The 21,757-nt window shown below is 40.0% G+C and overlaps 1 protein-coding gene and 1 pseudogene across 15 annotated transcripts in view; one reads left to right on the forward strand and one right to left on the reverse strand.

Annotated features, from left to right (window-relative positions):
* Positions 1–21,757, reverse strand: part of DYSF (dysferlin) — a gene marked incomplete at both ends in the record, with an annotated part of 204,204 nt that overhangs the window by 32,758 nt on the left and 149,689 nt on the right. For all 14 annotated transcript variants that reach the window (XM_084235744.1, XM_084235740.1, XM_084235742.1 and 11 more), the window contains one exon: positions 950–1,048. In XM_084235744.1, coding sequence (XP_084091870.1) covers positions 950–1,048 — 99 coding nt within the window. The remainder of the gene's footprint in view (positions 1–949; positions 1,049–21,757) is intronic.
* LOC311172496 (ribosome biogenesis protein NSA2 homolog) lies at positions 12,701–19,651 on the forward strand (annotated as a pseudogene). The gene is made up of 2 exons: positions 12,701–12,799; positions 19,143–19,651. The product of its transcript is annotated as a ribosome biogenesis protein NSA2 homolog (transcript).

The following is a 21,757-nucleotide window of genomic DNA, read 5'->3' on the forward strand; positions in this document are numbered from 1 at the left end:
AGGACAACCAGTTAAATTTGAACCAGTTAAATTTGAACTTCCTATAAACAACAAATAATTGTTAAATTGGTATGTTTCATTCAATATTTGAAGCACACTTATACTAAAATATTACTCATTTTGTATTCAAAATTCAAGTGTAATCAAGCATCCTTGATTTTATCTGGCAACACTATTCAGGACACTATACAATTCCTTTGGGGAAAGACTTTGAGTCATCTCTAGTTATCTTTCTGAAAGTAGTCTACTTTTAAAAATGTAATAGTATTTGTGGAATTTCTTCAAAATACCAGAAATTGGCTGGCTCATCTGTTTTTTGTTGTTATTGTTTGTTTGGCTTTTTGCTTTTTGGTTTTTGATTTTTCACAGGAACAGAATTTACCATATTTGTATACGTGTTAGTTTCTACCCAGCTATAGGGGAGGGGGGAATTAGAGATACATTCTTGAGCTGGTTTTTCTTCTTATTCTACTATAAACTTTTTATTATAGAAAAATCCAAATAACTTTAAGAGACTGATAGTATAACAAATCCTTAAGGACACATCTCCAAGTTTTACCAATTCAATATTTTGCAATTTCACTAATTTTTAAAAATCTATCAGAGAGTCATCCATACTATCTATATTTTCCCTTATTTTCTTTTTCTTTTGGGGGAGCTGGACAGCATTTGAAAAGAAATCCTAGATATCATTTAGCCCATACATATTCTACTATTTCTCAGAATTCTTCCAAAAATGCTTTTTGGGTTATGCCAGGCCACATTGACTTTTGCTCTAAATTGCTGGATGACCTTTCTCACTTCAATGTGTTCATCTAGCTTCATCAGCCCATAGGCACCAAACAAGAAAATAAACACCTTGATATATTCTCCTTCTATTGTGTCTTCCACTGCCCATTCATGTGCCAGGGGATGATTAGATGTAAGAGAACATCTTGGAGAGTCTCACCTTTAGAGTGTCAAAGTCCTTCTCCAAGTAGGAGCCACACTTTTCCCTCTCCCCTGTTGAGGCATAGAATTTGCTCCACCAATCGATGAACTCCTCCTCCTGAGTGAATAGAAAGAAAGATACAACAACTCAGAGCCAGAATTTGCCAAGCAAGGCCCTTCTGGACCAGACACCTTGCAAGAGCTGGCCTGGACTTCAAAGAACTCCTTTTGGGTGAGTTCAGGAAAGCAGAGAGCTGGCAATTCCCACCTTTGCAGGAGCAAAGGTGGCACAGAGCAGAATAAAGCTTTAATACTTGCTTGGAACTGAGAGGCAGAGGCTCTAGCCTTGGTCCTACCTCCTCCCCATTCATTGCAAGACTCTGCTTAGCTCTTGGGACCTCCCTTCTCCCTCTGGGTAGTGAGCATAATCATTAAGGTACCCCTGCATTCCAAAGACATATTGAGGCTAAAATCAGAAGATGCATAGAATAATTCTTTGTAGGGGAGGGATATCGACAATGTGTTATTTATGAATAACATGCAGTATACCCAGGAAAACTCAAGCCCCAAAAACCTATCCTGACTCCCTCCCCAGTCCCAGCAAAACATAAAAGCTTCCCCCAAGATCAAATCAAAGCAGAGTCCCAGAAACTCAACCAATACTAAGTGCCCAAAAGACACTGTGCCAAGTGGAGAAATCAGGTGAGAAGAAGGAGAGTCTGTGACAACACACTCTTGCCCTTTCCTTCCTCCACTAACTGTCATTCGTTGGACAAGGTGGACAGTTCCACTGTGGCACATGCTGGTTTCCCCAATTTTAACACCACCTGCACTTGGACTCTCTACAGGCCCTCTTAGCTCTTATGTCTAGAGTATTCCTCCAGCTGTGTTCTGTGCAGGTGTGTGTGTCCTGTTGTCCAAGGAATCAGCAAGTTCCCTGAAGGTGGGAGGGCCACTCTTCCCCCAAAGCCCCACCTAGGGCCAGGCACTTAGTCTGCACCTGTCAGTCCCACTAAAGTTCACCAGTTCAGTGGGAAGAGCCAAGGACAAAGTGTCACGAAAGTCCACGTGGGACTCACTTTCTTCATCTGTATGAGAGGGTGAGGCTAGGAGGTCTCCCAGGAACACCTGCTCAGAGTCTATAAAATGAATTGAATGTCTATCATAGAGTTTCTAGATATGCAGGTGGCTACCTGCAAACCAGTGGCCAGTCTTTTAGAAAGTCTGGCTTACTAAGGGTGAGCACAAGCTGAAGCCTGCCCAACAGTACCTGAAGGGGCACTATGAGGACAGGGTACGATAAGGGACACAGCTGCAGCCAGGCTGGAAGTGTGGTCCTAACACCCTTTGCAACGCAGTCCCCAGGCACACAGCAGACAGCAGGTGCCAGAGACAAGCCGAGTCTGAGAGTCTTTCTCTGACCAACTTACCAGGAGGGTCTTCTGCAGCCAGGAGAAAGGAAGAGGTTCGGGTGTGTTAACATATGGGGTAGCAGAGTTTTCTGGCTCATAATAGTTCTAGAAAAAGCTGGCACTGAGCAAGGCAAAGCCTCTAGCCCTGAAATTTTAAGTTCACTTTAAAGAAAAAAATGCTATGGATGAATAAATAAATACAAACGTACCTATCAAACTCACATAATCATCAGCATACAAAAGAATATACCTACATAGACATGCCCAAGAGAGAGCCAGATGCTGACATACACATATACTCCCCAAAGGACACACACAGACACACAGGCAGATATGTGCATGGAGCTAAAAATGGTTAGAAGGAATTCAATTTAGCTACTTGATTCCTTCTAAATCTTTATTTTCTTCCTCAGTCCAGATACTTAAAAATCTGGGTTTACGGCTCAGGCTCAGGCACAAACAGGCAACAACGTGGTGTGTTGTGCAAAGACATGACAGGGACACAACCACTGTGGGAAAGTTTTTACATTTCCCTCAGTCTTGAAAAAAACCCAAGTAAATTTAAAAAAAAAAAGAATATGGAGATGGAATCAGACTAATACCATTAATAGTGTCAGTTAAGTAGACAAATATTAGGTAATCTAAAGACAGGAAATCTACCTTCTGTTCCAGCACCAATGGAGCACTGAGAAAAAAATTAAGCCACAAAGCAAATCTCAATAAAATCCAAGAAATAAAATCCATATCAGTTACATTCTTTGACCATAACGCAATAAAACTAGATACTAATAAGAAATTTAAAAATTAAAAATCTGACCTTTCAGAAATTTAAAGACACACTTAGAGCCCTGCTGGAAAGTTTTAAAACCAAAACTATATCTAAACTAAACCAAAATCACAGATACTTAGAAAACACAAACAATGTGAGAACTGGGGCCACTAAAATTTGTGGGTCATTACTAAGTATGTACCCAAAGGAAAATTCAGTCTTCAATGTTTTGTTTTTATACCAAAAAAAAACTGAAAGAAATAAACTGATAATACAAGAAATTGGAAAGATAAAAGCAGAAAAACTAAAATTTTAAAATGATGAATAGAAAGTAATATACTAGAATATTACAATTGATCATTAAGCCTAGAGTAAAATTTCCATAGACCAATAAATAGTTATGAAATCTAATGCTGAAAAGTAGAAACACCAAAGAAAAAGTTACAGGGAAAATAAAAATATTAAGAGACTAAGACTTACTATACCCAAATCAATGACAAAACCTCAGAAAATCTAAGTAGATAATTTTCTAGAAAAAATATAAATAGCCAAAATTGATTCAAAGTTTGTAGAAAACATGAAGAGATCAGTAACCCTGGGGGTGGATCAGATATCAGAGAACTACCTCCAGAAAAGATATCAGGTCCAGATGGTTTCTTTGGAGGAAAGTTCTATCAGTCTTTCAATGAATAAATCGTTCTTTGTTCCACAGCACAGAATATAGATGAAGTCTCCCCATTAATTCTGTGAAGCCTGACACACACACTCTTATACACACATATATATACTCTGTCCTAAGAACAGGATGGAGACAGATAGAGAGAGAGAGACAGAGAGATGGAGAGACTAATCCCATTCCTGAGATATAAAGAGCCTAAATAAAATAACAACAGATTGCAGAATAGCCCTGGCATGGTCAAATTGCATTATTCCAGAATGCAAAGTAGTTCACTATCAGTGCATATGGAAAGAAAACCCAAATGTTCCTTTATAACAGAAATATTCAAACTATAGGCCACTGGCCAGACACCTGTTGTCATTTAAACATTATCTGAGGCTGCTTTATAGCTGCAACAGAGTTGTGGACCCATGAGAGAGACCTTCCCGATTATCCCCCCAACTTAAGATACTTATTGTCTGGCCCTTTAAGAAAATGTTTTCAACCCCTGATCTATACATGCAAAAGAAGAAGCATAAAGAAAGGAGTAATAAAATTTTTCACTTATTCTTAAGTCAAAGTCTCAGTGGATTAAGAATAAAAGGAAGCCTCTAAGCAGTAAAAGGAATGTTAAAGCAATAGCTACCACTGTGCTTAATAGTACCAGACTTTCTCCCTTTTGGATTTTTGTATATGTGGCTGCTTCTGCCAATAATTTTCATGTGATATGGATATAAAGAAGTAGTAAGTCAGGATAGTGGGGAGCCAGGTCTTGGAAGTCAGACTAGTAGTTTTCAAATTCTGCCACTCCTAGCTGTATGACCTTGAGCAACTACTTAACCTCTCTGTGCCTCAATTATCTTACCTGTAAAATTTGATAAAGTTATTGTTAGGAGTAAAGGAATCGATATATTGCTTACAACAGTCCCTAGCACATAAAAGCTATATAAATGTTTAATGCCATTGATTGCATTAATTGTTATCACTGTTATTGATATGATAATATTACTATTATTATCAGTGGTCAGGAGTATAACTAGCTAAAATCTCTCCATAAGGCAATTTGGCTGCATGCTCCCACAGCCCTAAAAATGCTTCAGCAATCCTGTTCTAGAAATCTATCCCAATAAAAAAATCATGAATAGGCATAAAGATTTAACTTCATTTTATAATAGTGAAAAATTGGAAACAACTCAAGTGTTCAACAATAAGAAACTATTTGGGTAAATTTCATATCCATATGATTAAATGCTACGCAACATAAAAAAGATGCTGTAGAAACATATTTATTTATTTGAAAGCTATTCATAACCGATGAAATTAATAAAAGGTTAAAAATGAATAATGTGATTACATTTTAATGAATGGACCAAACCCCAAATGTTCACAGCAATTACCACTGAATAAGATTATAAATGTTTTATTTATTCTCTTTTCACATCACTCAAAAATGTCTAATTTTTCACTGCATGCATGTGTTCCTTAATTTTTTATATACAATAATTGTTTAAATCTTTGGATCTTAAAACAAAGAGCAATAGCAGGATGCTTCAAAATATACCACCAAGAAAGTGAAAACCTACTTTATAGAATAGGACAAAAGATTTGTAAATTATATATCTGATAAGGATTTGTAACCAGAATATATAGAGAACTTACACAGTTCATTAATAAAAAGACAAAACCATTTTTTAAAATGAGCAATGGTTTTAAACAGACATTCATCCATCGAAGATACAAATGGCTATAAGCACATGAAAAGATGTTCCCCATCCTAAGTCACAAGGAAATGCAAATCAAAAGTATAATGAGAAAACTTTCACACACCCACTAGGAAGGATTAATCAAAAAGTCAGATGTTAACAAGTGCTGAAGACATGGCGAATTGGAACTTTCCTACCATGCCTGTGGGAATGTGAAACGGTTTAATTACTTTGGAAAAGTGCGACAGTTCCTCAAAAAGTTCAACAGAGATTCAGCAATTCCACTTCTAGCTAAATATCTAAAAGAAATAATACTGTAGAACCACACAAACATTTGGGCATGACTGTTTACAGCAGCATTATTTGTAATAGTCAAAAAGGAGTAGGGCCTCCCTGATGGCGTAGGGAGTCTCAGCGCTATCACGCTATTGCCACTGCAGCCAGAGAGCTGACCCACCAGGCACAGCAGATCTCTCCTGTCTCGCCAGCTGCTCCCCTCAGCAGTGTATTTCACTAGATCTGCCTGCTCTGCTCCCTACTCTGTCTCTGGTGATTCCTCTCACCCACCCGCCCCCCTCAACCCCTGGCCAAGACCCCAGTTCTTGTATGCATAAATAAATAAAAATAAATCTTTTTTTTTAAAAAAAAGTAGAAGCAAACCAAATGTCCATCAACCAATGAATGGAAAAGCAAATGCCACCCAGCTGCACAAGGCATGCTACTAGATATAAGAGCGCGGGGTGGATGACACAGGCCACAGCGGGAATCGCAAAGACCACATAGTGCATGATTCCATTTATACGAAATGCCCAGAATAGGCAAAGCTATTGAGACAAAAAGTAGATTAGTGGTTGCCTAGGGCTGAGAGTGGTGGGAGGAAATGGAGGCAAACTGCTCTTGGGTTCTAGGGTTTGTTTTTGGAGTGATGAAAATATACTAAAATTGATTATGGTGATGGTTGCACAACTCCATTAATATAGTAAAAAACATTGAATTATACACTTAAAATAGGAACTTGTGTTTATGTGGATTATCTCAATAAAGCTGTTAAAATGAAAAAGAATTAATGATGAAATATAAGTGTCTTGTTTCTAAACAAGAGAACAAAAGCAGAAATCTGAAGTATTTATCCTACAAAAAAAAAAAGTTATTTTTTGAAATAATAAGAAGTTGATCACCTAAAGGACTTAAACCCTGCCGCACCCAGTTTTCCCCTCAAGCCCCTCTCAGCTGCTATGTGCTCATCCCTCCAAGTCCAGCCTGTGGCTGGCCCTCCCTAGGCAGAGCCCCCACCCATGAGAAGCATAGCCTGGTCACTTTCCTGGCTCCTGGTAGCACCAACTGCTCTTCTGCTCAGTGACTTCTGTGCCCTATTCCCCCTGTTTCCACAGGTAAATCCTCTTCTAATTGCCCCGCCCTTGACAGAAATTATACACGCAGCAGAGTCGTAAGCAATAAACAATCCTTCCCCACCTCTAAATTCTCTCACCTTAATCTTGATCCATTGTACTTATGGATAACCCAACCTGGGTTTAAATCCAGCTCTTCCCCTCCTGCATATGGGCCCCATGGAACCAAATGTGGCTGAGGGTGGGGGAAGCAAACCAGTTGCCAGACTCTCTGCAGGTCTTGTAGGGGCCTGACAGGGGCTACGATGCTGTCCATCTACCCACCTCAACTCCCCCGCCTCTGCTAACAACACCATTCCACACCTGCTCCTTTCTCCTCACACCTCCAGCATGTTCTCTCTATCCTCGGTCTTGACCAGTGACCCAGCTTCCTCTTTCTCTTAGAAAAGGGAAGCGAAGGGCCTCCCCAGTGGTGCAGCGGTTGAGCACTGGGCTGCGAAGCTGCCCGCAGTCTCTGCAGCTCCGGTTCGATCCCTGGCCACCGGAGAGGGTCCCACATGGTGTGACAGACCTCTCCTGCCGCACCCGTTGCTCCCTTCAGCAGTGTGTTTCCTCAGTCTGCCTGTTCTGCTCTGGTGAATTCTCTCACCCTCCCATGCTTCTAACTGTACCCAGTGCTTGCATAAATAAATAAATAAATCTTTAAAAAAAAAAAAAAAAAAAGGAAAAGAAAAGGGAAGTGATCAGAAGAGACCACGTTCTACCTTCCCTCATATACAGAGGGTGCTCTCTGTGCACCCTTACTCAAGGCCATCCCTCCACTGGCACCCTGGGTCCCATGCCCTACTCAAGGACATCACTCCATGATTCTCCTCACTCTCCCTGAGTCATCAGAACTCCCTCTCTGCTGGATCACTCCCATCAACATGCAATCAAGTGACACCAGGGCCCCATGACTTTTTTTTAACTTTCTAATCACACTTCCTCTTTGGTTTCCACCGCATTTCTTTCATCCTTTAACAGAAAAACCTCTTGAAAAAGGGATCAACACTTGTCTCTAATTCCATTTTTTTTTTTAATTCTCTCTGCTCTTCCAACACGTTTGTCAAGACCACCCATGACTCGGGCCTCCGAAATCAATGTGGGAACAGTATCTGACAGGTGGTTATTCCTCTGTCCTTGAAGAGAAATGGCCCCCCAGCCCACAGAACACCATAGTGGTGGTCCCCACTTCACTTGCCATGTCTTCTCAGTCTTCACAAAGTCCTCCTTGACACCCTCTAATCATCTGTGTGTCAGAGGGCCAGTGCTTGAACTGGACTTCTCTCCAGCCACCCCCACTCCCCACCCCTAGGGTTCTCCTCTGATCCTACATCTTCACATAACATAGATGCTGGTGAAGCCCACACTGAGAGAGGGCTGAGCTCTCTCTACCCATATGACTCCTCTGACCTCCACTTGCCTATTTGACAACCTTTTAACACTGAGCCAGCTTTCAAGCTTCTCAAATGTACCATGTCCAGATCCAGTTCCCGAGCATTCCCCACTCACAGTCCTCCTCATGTAAGTGAATGACAGCTCCTTCCTTCCAGATGCTGAAGCCAAAAGCCCTGCTGTCACCTTTAACTCTGCTTCCTCAGCCCCACTTTCACTCCATCAGCAAATCCTGCGGTTGCCACCTTCAGTATGTATTCAGAACCCCATCACTTCTCTGCCATCATTACCTCCCTGGTCCAGGGCCCATTACTTCACACCTGGATTATTGCCCCAGGCTTCTAACTGGCCTCCCTGCTTTCACATGTGTCTCAAATCTACAAACACAACAACCACACACTTCAGGATAAGTCACCCCTCGGTGCTAATCACTCCAATGATTTGCCAGCTCACTCAGAATGAAGCTAAAGCTCTTTCATCAGCCCCAGTGATCTCACACCTCCCTGATGACTCATCCTCCCACTTCCTTCCTAATTTACACTGCTCTGGTCACAAAGCCCTTCCTGCACCCTCATCTTCTCCCCATGGCTGCAACTCTAGTCCTCAGATAGATCCATGGGCCACTTCACCTCCTTCAAGTGTTGATGAAAACGTAATCTGCTTTACTCTCCTTATTCACCATATTTTAAATCACAACACCCTTTCCTTGCTTTTTCTCCCTAACAATTATCACCATCTGGCATTTCATAGAGTTTGCTTAGGAATTCGTTTATTGTGTCTCCTTCCCCATGAAGGCAGAGATCTTTATCTTTTTAACACCATATCCCCAGTACTTAGAACATGATCTGGCACAGATTTGGAGTTCAGTAAATATTTGATGGCTGTATGAATGCCCTAACAGCAGCTGGGGCGGTGGAGGGGGGAAATCCTTGGCCTTTAAATCTCTAAAAGCAGATAATGTGCCATTTAAAAAATCATTTAAAGAGAATATTTTGTCCCGCCAGTTTTCCAACCACATATAGAGGGGATGAGAGTGTAGAGGGGAAGAGGAAGCAAGAACTGGAAATGTGTGAAGATTTCTGATAAGACACCCCACACCCTGTCCCTCAGGTTAGCTCCAAAGCATCTATGAAAGAGACCCTTCCATAACTTTGAGGATCTGGTAAGCAGTACCCACCCAGAAGTTGGCAGAGGAATTGGGACATGGAGCACTTGATACAAGATAGCTGCATGGGTATCCTGAGACAGAGTGCCTGGGGGAGCCCTCTGTGTTTCCCATAGGCTGGAAAGTATCGTGAAGAGCTGCCAAATTTTACCCTGCTCCCCAGGACTAGAAAGTTAAGGAGAGAGAGAAAGAGCATGTGTCAGGGGATCTGAAAGGATCTTGTGGCCAAGATATCAAGATGCCATCTGGATGATCAATGGAGCTAGAGATCCAGGGCAGACAAGATGAGGTCCCTCCCTGTGGAGGTCATGACACTGTAGAAGCCCAACCCAGAATTAGGCTGCCTCCTTGGGGTGAGGACAAGGAAGAAAAGCCCAAAACTGACTAAGCTTAAACCTAAACTGTTGAGGAATAGCAGGATTTTCTGCCATCAGGAAAAATGTGATCTCGAAAGAGAGATGGAGTTGAATTACAAAAAAAAAAAAAAAAAAAGTTGTATTTTTAACACACTCACAGATGTGACTTGAAAATATCGTTCCTGCTATTTCACTAATCTGGCTTCTGATGGAGCTATTTCAAGCCCACTTCTTCCTCCTCTTCTTCAGGAAGTCCAAGAATAAGTTAGCACAGCCATATGAACAAGCCCCACACAAACAAGACTGTTCTCCCACGTCTTAACCCAGATGCACCAAGGCCAACCAATCCTCTGATGTTAGTGGAATCCCATAATCCAAAGTCCCAAAAGGGAAACAGTTTATGTTCTCTAGTTCTGAGTGTGTTCTTGACCTCATTTTGCAATAGTTAAGCATGCAGTCTTGGGCTAGGGCAAGGAGGAGAAACAAATGCAGAAGTGTGATTGTTGAGGTGTCACCTCAGGCTTTAGCAACAAGTCTGGCCAATAACATTTTATTTCCCCATGCCCTGGGTTCAAGGCCCTGCAGTATTCAGCCAGCCAAGCAACCAAGTCTGATCAAGGCACGGACTGGCTGCCTCTCCAATTTCAGCTAATAGCCAACATTCAGTTCCTGAGCAACCAGAGTCACGTAACAAAGACATGCTTCTCTAGGTCTGATCCAGTGTAATGGGCACCCTAATCCCTCTGAAGACCCAAATCAGCAGGGCACATTCCCAACGTTTAATGTCCCATTTTCATTCAGTGGCCTAACACATTTCATAAATACAGACAGCAAAATTGACACCAATAATTGTAAGTCTGGCTTCTGTGAAGTGAGGAAAGGGGATGGAGTGGGAGATCACTTATGCTTTCACCCCAGAACGACCATTTTATCAAAGAGAAAAGTTTCTGGTCAAATTTACTTGTCATCAAGGTCATAATGTCAAATCTTGGGTCACTAGGTGGAACTATGAACCCACCTCTAAAAAGAGTCCATTTTCCTTTAATAACTTAAGCAGCCTCCTTGCCTACGTCAACCCAGAACCAGACACCCTAAATGTGTGGAAAGTAATGTCTTAATACAAATCGTTATCATCAAGACAGTGGTAACAATAACATGATTCTCAGGTTGTTATGAGGCTCTGAGTTGATGTCTGGGAACTTTGTGACCAGTAACGTTTACCATGATAAATGCTCTTGTTGATGTTGCCATCATCATCAGTTTGATTCCCAGGACTGTGGTCCCATAGCTCCACATCTGCATAGCTGGAATAATGCTATGATGATTTTACTAATTCTTTAATTAATGTCCTGAGGTTTAACAAACTGAGACTATTTGCCCATGCACACACTAATACAAACACAGACGTAACAAGCAAGTACTCGTGCCTACATGAGACCAGACAAACTCCCAGACATGCAAATACCCCAATTTCAAACCTACCCCACCCCATGCATACTGAACCTTTCACGCCCCCCAAAACCACACAAACATATGCCCACAGCCAGCTACCATGTTGATTCAGCAGAACTCTACACACTCATAACAAAAATCACTTAATTATTTCCACAAGTGGAACACTGGTCGTTCAACCTCTTGTTGACACTCCTTACAGTCCTGCCTCTGTGTATGCCGGAGGAATCATTACTCTGACTTCAGGCTGGACCAGCAGAGGTGGGAGGGAAGGGAAGACCTTTAACCAGAATGCTGAATTGCTTCCAAAAGGCCCAGTGAATAAGTGTGCCTGAAATCTAGCAAAGTCAAGCAGATGCTGAACATAGAAAGGTCAGGACCCGATAATTTGACGATTGGCCTGTTCCAGATGGGGGACCCACAGAGGTGGGGGGGGCCTGTGGGGAACGTCAGCTTGCTGGCCCTTCCCCAGCTCAGGAACCTGTGGTGGATACATCGGCCTGTGACTTGGTCCTCTGAGGACTAACACCATGGCCACAGATACCCATGCAGAAAACCCAGGGGAATGGAATCTATCCAGTAGGTGGAATGAAAGAAGATCCCCATCAGGGTCTTTAAACCTATGAAGAAAGCAGAGAGATATCACTAATTCAGAATTTGTGAAGATTGCAATAGGGCTTGAGCAAGCGCTTGCCTTACCTTCATTCTGCTTATATAGACAATTTTGCTTTGCAAGAGTTCCAACAATCTACTTAAGAGAAAAACTATTTTTGAAGGCCTTCCCAGGACTGCAGAAGCATTCATCAAACTACAGACACTAATCTTAGTTATCTGAAATTCAATTTAGAAAGTATTTGGGGGGTGCCTACTATGTGCCAAAGTCAACCTACATTCTAGTTACTGTGTGCATTTTCATACATAAAATCACATTACTTTTCAAATATTTTATATTTTGAACGCACTGGTAATTCAGCCTGGTTTCCACACACCTCTGTGCATGTAAGAGGGCTGTTAAAGACACTGGATGGGTTAATAAAACTTTGCTAAGCACCCTCAGGGGTCTGGCCTCAGCAGCAAGCCCTGCCCCAAGTTCCAAGCACTGTCTTGACCCAGGCTAGAGGGCGGGAGGAGGGGGGTGGTGACATGACCAATAGGGGCAGGAAGATATTAAATCAGACCTCAGAGAGAACTTGCTATCCTGTAGGCTTCCAAGCAGCACTGAGAATTCCCCTCTGAGAAGAAATGAAACTTTTTTGTCTGGATTGGAAAACAGGTCCCTGGTGGACCGGGGGAAGATCCCTTGGGAAGAGGGTGTCTGGCTGGCTGGAGGTAAGATGGGTTATTTGGAGGGGGTTGGGGCCTCCTCCTCCCTGATGAGGCCTGGAGTTTGCCAGACAAGTTTCACCCCGGGCTGTCCCCCCTGCAGTGTGCATCGAGGGAGGAGGGGGTGCACCCCCGAGGAGACCACAGGAATGCCAAGCAGGGGAAAGGCGCCCGGAGCCAAGGGCTCCGGCAACGAGGATCCAATATCGGCGGGTGACTCCAGCCCCCGTAACAGGAGAGACCGTAAAGTATGTGCTCTGCTTCCCAACCAGCAAACACAGCAAATAACCAATTACTCCAAATAGCTAACAGATTTCGGCTCTGATTTCCCTCCCCTTGCCTCCCCTGTGCCTTCACTTGTCATTTGATGGGCGATTTGTATTTGCTCTGAGAAAATGAGAGAAGGAATGACTCACAAAGGAAGGTCCAGATTACACGCAGTGACAGGCATCAAACCTCCCTAATCAGAACTAATGGGAGTGGGGGGCGGCCAGGCTGCACTGGCAACACATCTGAACCAGAGATATTTTTAAAGAAGTGCAGTTTTGTTACTTTCAAGCACATATAGTAATTCTTGCTGAAGCCATATTGCCAAATACATGTCCTTAGGAAACCGAGTTCAAGGAGAAGATAAGGACCATCCTAATTAGCACATCTGATCTATATAAAAGTACAGGTAAAACCATTCATGTTATTAAAGTAAAATACTCCCTCATTCAGAGGTGCATCCATGAAGTCCTGAGACAAACTGCCTTGGATTCCTTCTGGAAATGCTTCCTCACTTGGGAGCCCCACCCTGTAATTGATTCCTTTGCTCACAAAACCTTAGCTTCAAAGCCTTTGGATAAATTGTTGTCAGTACTCAGGAGCTGCAATGAGGCATTCCCCTCAAAACTTGAAATTAAGAGAAATGGGGCTGCCCTTGGAGAATTAGACCACCAAATCAATGCATAGTGGCTCAGAGCAAGAAGCAGAATCACCTCACAGGGCAAGAGGGGCCCCCTCATAACCTTGACCCTAAGTGGATAGATAGATTGCATTGCTCCATCAGAGAAAGCATCTGTCCATGGGAGGAAAAAAAAGAAAGGAACTGGTCAGTCCTGGAAAAGACGAGGAATAAAGGTTAGCTGTGGATAGTTGGCAAACCAGCACCATCTGTAGAGAGAGTACATGGGCTTAGGGACTAACATTGCCCCTGAACTTGGAGATGGATGTACCAATCCATATTAGTCAGCTGCCACTGAACTTCAAATCACAAAACTCTCTCTCCTCATTCTGATTCCTCACTCATCTCTACTCACAACTTGGCTTCCCAATTGCTGTGCCTATAAAGAGACCATGGGCTAGACCACAATCCAAAGTCACATCCTCTAGGCACAAGTTTTTCTCACTGTAATTTCATGAACTGGAAACCTCAGTTTAGAGACTTAAATAATATGCATCCAGCCTTAAGAAAATTGACCCATCAGGAGTCTGAACCCACATGGTTGAACATCTACCCAGCCAAGACTATAGGAATTTCCCTAAAGAACACTCCTGCCTGGTGTGCCTGTTGCGAGACAGTGAGCTCTCCTCTATGTCAGAAATTCCTACACAAGAGTCCACAGGTTGGGGCTGAGGCCCTGACCTGGCCAGCTTAATACTTGACAGCCACAACAAACATCAGGCAAACTCACAGCTCAACAGCAAAACTTCTGCACCTGCTTTCCTTCTTACTTCTCCCAGCCTGCTGGATTTCTAACTGGCAAAGTAAAATTATAGCAACCTTAAACTCTTTCCTTCTACTTTCTGCCTGAGTTTGAGATCACAAGGGGACTCATAGTAGTGGACAGAAGCCATCTGTGCTCCCAGTACTTAATAAGCAAGGACTTGCTCTGCGACGACAGACAATAAAAAGAAGGGGAGAAAGCTGGGGACTAAGACAAGTATCTCCCTATGCTAAAGAGTTGACTAAGAAAACAGTAATGTTTTTCCTTCTAGGAAGTCTTAAGAGGAGACCACAAACAGAAGTTAGAATATGTAGTCCTGAAGGAAATATAACCTGCATGAAGACAAGCATGACTGTGAAATTTAAAACTATAATAAAGACATTGATTTCAGGCAAAATGACAAACTGGAAGGCCAGAGAAACCCTCTGAGTAAGAATACCTAAATGAACAAGTAAGATAGCTTTAAATCAAATGCATGACTGAGCCTATGGGAATGTAAAGAAAATCCTTGGGAGCAAATGTGAAAGCAAAAATCTAAAGAAATAAGAAGTCAAAATGAAAACTAACTGTGGATCCCAAAAACCCCAAGCCAAACATTTAGTTTTAAGTGAATCTGGGTTTGTAGTGTCTCCAGGCATCTGGTAAAAGTAAACACATGTCCTCTCTGGAAGAATGGAACTTTCATCCAGGCCTCAAAAAATTCTCAGATAAGGTTCCAAGACACATGAGTTCACAATCAAAAATAGTTAAACACAGAAGGAATGAGACACCATGAGCAAGAGTCAGCTAGAAATACCAACTGCAGATCAGATCTCTTAGGACTGCAGAAAGAATTATCAGAAATAAAACCTTAAGAAAAAAAATTCAAAAAATTAAAGGATATTAAGAGGACAAAAAGATGGCAAAGAAACAAAAGATTTTCAAAAATAACAAGCTGATTTAGGAAGAAAGCTTTTAGCAATAAAAATATCGTACTTTGACTAGAAATTCAATAAATGAAGTTAGACAGTGATTGGATCTAAAGATTTAGTGAAGTAGAAGACTTATCTTCAGAAATTAGGGTACACCACACATACAAAAAAAAAAACCCTACTAATATGAAACTTTAATAGACACATAGAAGAGAGAAGATTCATCACTTATCCTCAGAGTTCCAGAAGGAAATTATAGAAAGAATAATTAAGAACTATCCAGAACTAATTAAAAGTGGGGAAAAAATAGTTCAGCAAACCAATGGCATAACGGAAGCCAGAAGATAACGAAACAAGTAATATATTCAAAGTACTGACAGAAAATAAGGTTAGTGAAACTAATATTTCCAAAATAAAGGTGAAAATAAAATATTTTCAAATAATAATTAAAAAATGAGAAAGTATACAATGAACTTATTCTTATTATAAGAATTTCTGTAGGCTTTACTTCAAAAGATGATCCCAGGAGGAAGAAAACTGCTTTACAAAAAGAAACAATAAGTGTGCGTACAGCTAAAAGAAAAAAAAAAAGATTATTTGAAAAACATTATTGCTTTGAAAACCTAATTTATAAAGGTTGAGCTAAAATTTTGAACAAATGTTTGTGTATTGGTAAGTACTTAGAATTAAAACATTCTAAGCTCCTTGTAATATTCTGGAGGGAGCAATAAGTACCAATTAAATGTAGGCTTAACAAATGGAATATGATAGTTGAAGTTTCTATATTAATCACTAAAGGAAGAAAAACAATGTATAGTCTTGAAACTGAAGATGGAAGAAGGAATGAAGGGGGTGGTAGAAGGCATGGATCAGCAATCAAAAAAGATAAACACATGCAGTTTGCAGCAGCATGGATGGCGCTGGAAGGGATCATGCTCAGCAAAATAAGTCAGAAAGAAAAAGAAAAATACCGGATGGTCTCACTCATAGCAGGAATTTAGAAAACCTAAATAAGGGACCAGAAAAAGACTAATTAATACAAAGTAAAAATTAAAATCAACAACCAACTATAAACCAGAGACACACTATGGGAAGGGGGAGAGGAAGGATTAGGGTCAAAATAAGGCGGGGAGCAATTGTATGGGGAAATATAACCAAAATGAAAATGCATGCATTGTGCAAAAATGAAAAATGATGTAAGAATTATATAAAGTAAAATATTAAAAAGGAGAAGAAGAAAATGCAGAAAAAAGAAAGGGCAGAGTGACAGAGACATAAATTCAGATAGAAGAAATAAATCCAAATATATCAGTAAGCACAATTAATGTATTATAGACTCTCCAACACTCCAGTTAAGAGAAAAATATCATCCAAATGTATTAAAGAAGAAAAATAAATAGAATCCTTCTATTTGCTTTTCACCAGAGACACATAAAATAAAAAGTCACAGAAAATTGGAAGTAAAAGTAGGAAAAGATATACTAGGAAAACAATACCAAAAAAGAAAGCTGCTATAGCTATTGTGTATCAATGTGAGACAAAACTTTAAAGCAAAAACTATCTGCAGAACATTTAAAAGACAGAATGAGGGTTCACTATATATTGTTAAAAGATTCAATTGTCTAGGAAGATAAAAGAATTCTAAACTTGTTTGTGCCGAATATCAATTATATAAAGGAAAAGTAGGCAAATTATAAGCAGGGTGTTTTAATATATCTCTTAGAAATGGATAAATCAGGCCTCCCTTGGTGGCACAGCGGTTGAGCACTGGGCTGTGAAGCTGCCCGCAGCCTCTGCAGCATCGGTTCGATCCCCGGCCGCCAGAGAGAGTCCCACATGGAGCACAGACCTCTCCTGCCGCGCCCGCTGCTCCCCTCAGCAGTGTATTTCGTCAGTCCACCTGTTCTGTTCCCTGCTCTGGCTCTGGGGAATTCTCTCACCCTCCTGTGCTTCTGACTGTCCCAGTGCTTGTATAAATAAATAAATAAATCTTTAAAAAAAAAAAAAAAGAAAGTAATGGATAAATCACACACAAAAATTGGAAGAAAAATATATTTGAATAACATAATTAAGAATGGACATATTATATTAAATGGACATATTATATGTAAAACACATTTGGAGAATACATGATCTTTTCAAGCATAAAGGACAGTCATAAAAATCGTGTGCTTGGCCACAAAGCAATTGTCAAGAAACATTATACACAGTCCACATTTGCCCAACCAAAGCACAGGTAAGTTAAAAAGCAATAACAAAAAGATAACGTAAAACAGGTCAAGAACTTCTAAATCATACTTTTGAACAATTCAGGTGTCAAAAAGAAATATAACAGAAATCATAAAGTACTCAGAACTAGAAAATAACAAAAATAATACTACTTAGCAAAACCTGCAGGACACATAAAGCAGTACCTAGAGGGAATTTTATAGCTTCATATGCTTATATTAGAAAAAGAGGAAATTAATAAACTAGGGATATCACTTTTAAAAAAAATTAATGTAATTAATATTTTAATAAGTTAAATATTATTAAATATTAAATATAATTAAACAGTTTAATAAATTAATGAAGTAGGGCTAGCACTTTAAAAAATTAAAAATATAATAAACTACCCCAAAAATAGATGGAAAAAAATAATAAAGAAAAAATTTAATAAACTAGGAAACAATAGAAGTTTCTTTAAAAAGATTTTTTAAAAATCAGGCAGGAATAATAAAACATAGCCTTAGGAATGAACAGGGACATAATTACATAGAGAAGAAAATTTTTTGAAAAAGTAAGAGGCTGCTATGAGAAAATGTTGCTAAGAAAAATTTGTAGATAATTTTTAGGAAGAAATGGATAAGTTCCTATAAAATATAAATCACCAAAAGTGACTCACATAGAAACAGAAAAATCTCAAGGGTCCTATAAACATTTCTTTTAATTGCATCAACTGTTTAAAATATCCCCAAGAAGGATACAAAGTCTAGACAGCTTTATAAATGAATCTACCAAACATTCAAACAAAAGATATCAATCTTTTGTCATTCATTCAGAGACTGGTAAAAGAGCACACATGCTCCAAGTCATTTTATTAAATCAGTATTAATTAGATACCAAACCCTGAAATGAACAGCCTCAGAAAAAGAAACTTCAATCCATTATCACTCATAAAAATATATGCAAAAAAATTTTCAACTCAAATGTTTGCAAAATGAATCTAGCAATGCAGGAAAAAAAGATAATTTGTAATAACCAAGATATATTGTTTCAGAAGTCAAAGTTATTTCAGCCTTTTAAGAAATCTATTAAGGTAGGTTGCTGCATTAACAGATTAAAAGAAGAAATCATATGATCACCTCAACAGATACACAAAGTTCTTTACTTGTCAATAAAATTTAACATTCATGATAAAAACTCTAAGCTGTTAGTTGTTCACCTGATAAAATTTATATTCACTGGTGAAACATAAAAATAGTTGCTTTTAAATGAGAAACGGATCAGAGTACTCTCTATTCTTGGTTACATAAAATATTAACCTGAAAGTTCTAGCCAGTGCAATATGACATGAAAAGGAAATGATTTTTAAAAAGAAAGGAAGGAAAAAGGAGAAAATCACTGAAGAATGAAAACTGATTAGTCACAAATATATGATTAGCCACAGAAAACCCAGAAGAATCCTCAAATCAATGCAAAAAATTAGAGAGTTTAAGAAAATTTCTGGATAAAAGATCAGCAAATCATAATTAATTTCATTTCCATACGAGTAAAAAAATAATCACAAGATGTACCTTTAAAAATACAAGTGGGGCATGGGGAAAAAAATAAATAAAAATACAAATGAAGACGCTCAGCAGCCTTCACCATGCCACGAAAATGAATATATTGAGTGATATCACAAATGCTATGAATGTTGTTTGGATCACCATGAGAAGAAAAGAAAGAAGGCAGGCCAGAGGCTCAAAAATGTTCAAAGACAAAAAAAGATGGTTAGTCTGAAAGCTAAGCTCTACCATAAACAGCGCTGTGCTAAGAAAACACAAATGAAAAAGACAATCAAAAAACACCCAGCAAAAGGAGCTGTCCCTACATATCTACTGGACTGTGAGGAACAGTCACAAGCTAAAGTACTTTCCAATATTATTAAACAAAAACCAAAAGAGAAAGCGGGAAAATTTGTGCACAGAGAGAAACAAAAGTATTAAAAGTTGTATTTGAACAGGAGAGAGAAAGAAGAAAGTATGGAAAAAGATAGTCACTAAAGTCTGCTGTGTTGGAGACAGCTTTACAGGAAAACCACCTAAATATGAAAGATTCATTAGGCCAATGGTTTACATTTCAAATAGGCCCATGTCACACATCCTGAATGGAAAGCCACCTTTTGCTGCCAATACTTGGAATAAAGAAGAATCCCTCATCCCCACTATATACAGCTTTGGCTGTTATTACCAGAGGAACTGTCACGGAAGTGAACATGAGCCAGCTGAGCTTGTGACACAGGAGGAAGGTTATTTGGGGTAATAGCCCAGGTTACCAACAATCCTGAAATGATGGGTGTGTAAATTCAGTCTTACTGGTCTGACAGCAGTTTCACACAAGCAACTCGTATAATTATTGAAGACTAAACACCAATCAGGAAAACTAGCAGTGCTAGGATGTTTGTGGATACTACCAAATAGTCTCACATTGTCTGTCATCATCAAGAGAACTATACATTCTGCTGCCCAAAAAAAAAAAAAAAAAAAAAAAAAACATTAAAATGGCCAGGTTTTACCAAAAAAAAAAAAAGGGCACAATCTCATTAAATCTGAAATGGAAAAGCAAAGGATATGAATAGCAATATTGGCCTCCCCTGGTGGCGCAGGTAGTTGAGCACAGCGCTGTGAAGCTGTCCACAGCCTCTGCAGTGCCAGTTCGATCCCGGCCAGCCGGTAAGGGTCCCACATGGCACGGCAGACCTCTCCTGTCGTGCCCACTGCTTCCCTCAGCAGTGTAGTTCATCAGTCTGCCTGTTCTGTTCCCCACTCTGTCTGGTGAATCCTCTCACCCTCCCACACATCTGGCCAGTACCCCAGTTCTTGTATAAATAAATAAATAAATCTTAAAAAAAAAAAAAAGCAATGTCACTCCTGAAAATTAAGAGGGTGGGATATTTCCCTTACTAGATAGCAAAAATTATAAAGCTTATATAATAAGACAAGTCCCTCAGTATAGGGAAAGACAAATAGACCAATAGAACAAAATATGAGAGCTCACAAGGCCACACTTACATAGAAACCTATATATGACACAGTTATCAACACAGATTAATGAGAAAGGATAGGTCATTCTATGATTACCTGGATCCATTGGTTATCTATATGGGAAAAAAGAAAGTCAGTCTCTACTTCAACTTTACACACACACATTTCCAAAAAGTATAAGGACTTAAATGTGGAAAGTAAAACTTTAAAATATTTAGAAGAAAATATAGACAAATATCGCCTTTGAAAAATAATTTAAATAGAGGGAGCCCAAGATATTCAAAATATATTTAATAGAAATTCCAGAGGAAGAGAACTTTGAAATGACCAAGTCTAGAATTAAAAAAAAAACAACCTGACAGAACTTTAAAAGAGCTGGTTCTTTAGATGAAAAACTATAAAATAGATGAAAGTCTACTAGGCTTAATAAAAGAAATAACACAAATCTGCAAAAATGAAAAATAAGGATGAAAACAGAACAGATACTGAAACATTTTCTTTTATATAATAATATGTGCAGAGCCAAACTAATACAATAGACATTATCTGGATCTACCTAAGCCACCAAATTGACAGAATAAGTAGGAAATGGTCCAAGAATCCCCTCCCCAAAAAAGTACTTTTTTCACAAAATGTCCAGGGTAGATGCATCTTACACAATTATATAAGACATACATTCCTAAAAACTCTAATTCAAAACTCACATAAAATAATAGCATTGGGCCTCCCCTGGTGGCGTAGGCAGTTGAGCGCAGCGCTGTGAAGCTGTCAGCAGCCTCTGCAGCGCCGGTTCGATCCCGGCCCGCCAGCAAGGGTCCCACATGGCACGGCAGACCTCTCCTGTCTCCCCTGCTGCTCCCCTCAGCAGTGTATTTTGTCAGTCTGCCTGTTCTGCTCCCTGCTCTGTCTCTGGTGAATCCTCTCACCCTCCTGCGCATCTGGCTTGTACCCCACTTCTTTTTTTTTAAAAAGATTTATTTATTTTTACAAGTACTGGGTACAGTCAGAAGCACGGGAGGGTGAGAGAATTCACCAGAGCCAGAGGGGAGAGCAGAGCAGGCAGACTGTCATAGTACACTGCTGAGGGGAGCAGTGGGCAGCAAGAGAGGTCTGCGCACCATGTGGGATCCTCGCCCCAAGGCCGGGGATTGAACTGGTGCTGAAGAGGCTGCAGGCAGCTTTGCAGCCCAGGGCTCAACCACTGCACCACCGGGGGAGGCCCACCCCAGTTCTTGTGTAAGTAAATAAATAAATCTTTAGAAAAAAAAATATATCATTTTCAAAAAAGATGATGGGGATCCTATTTACTAGCTAGACCAAAAATACAATTCACTTGGCCACCATCTTTTAAATTACAT

The sequence above is a fragment of the Talpa europaea genome, assembly GCF_964194135.1.
Source record: "Talpa europaea genome assembly, chromosome: 6".
NCBI lineage: Eukaryota > Metazoa > Chordata > Mammalia > Eulipotyphla > Talpidae > Talpa > Talpa europaea.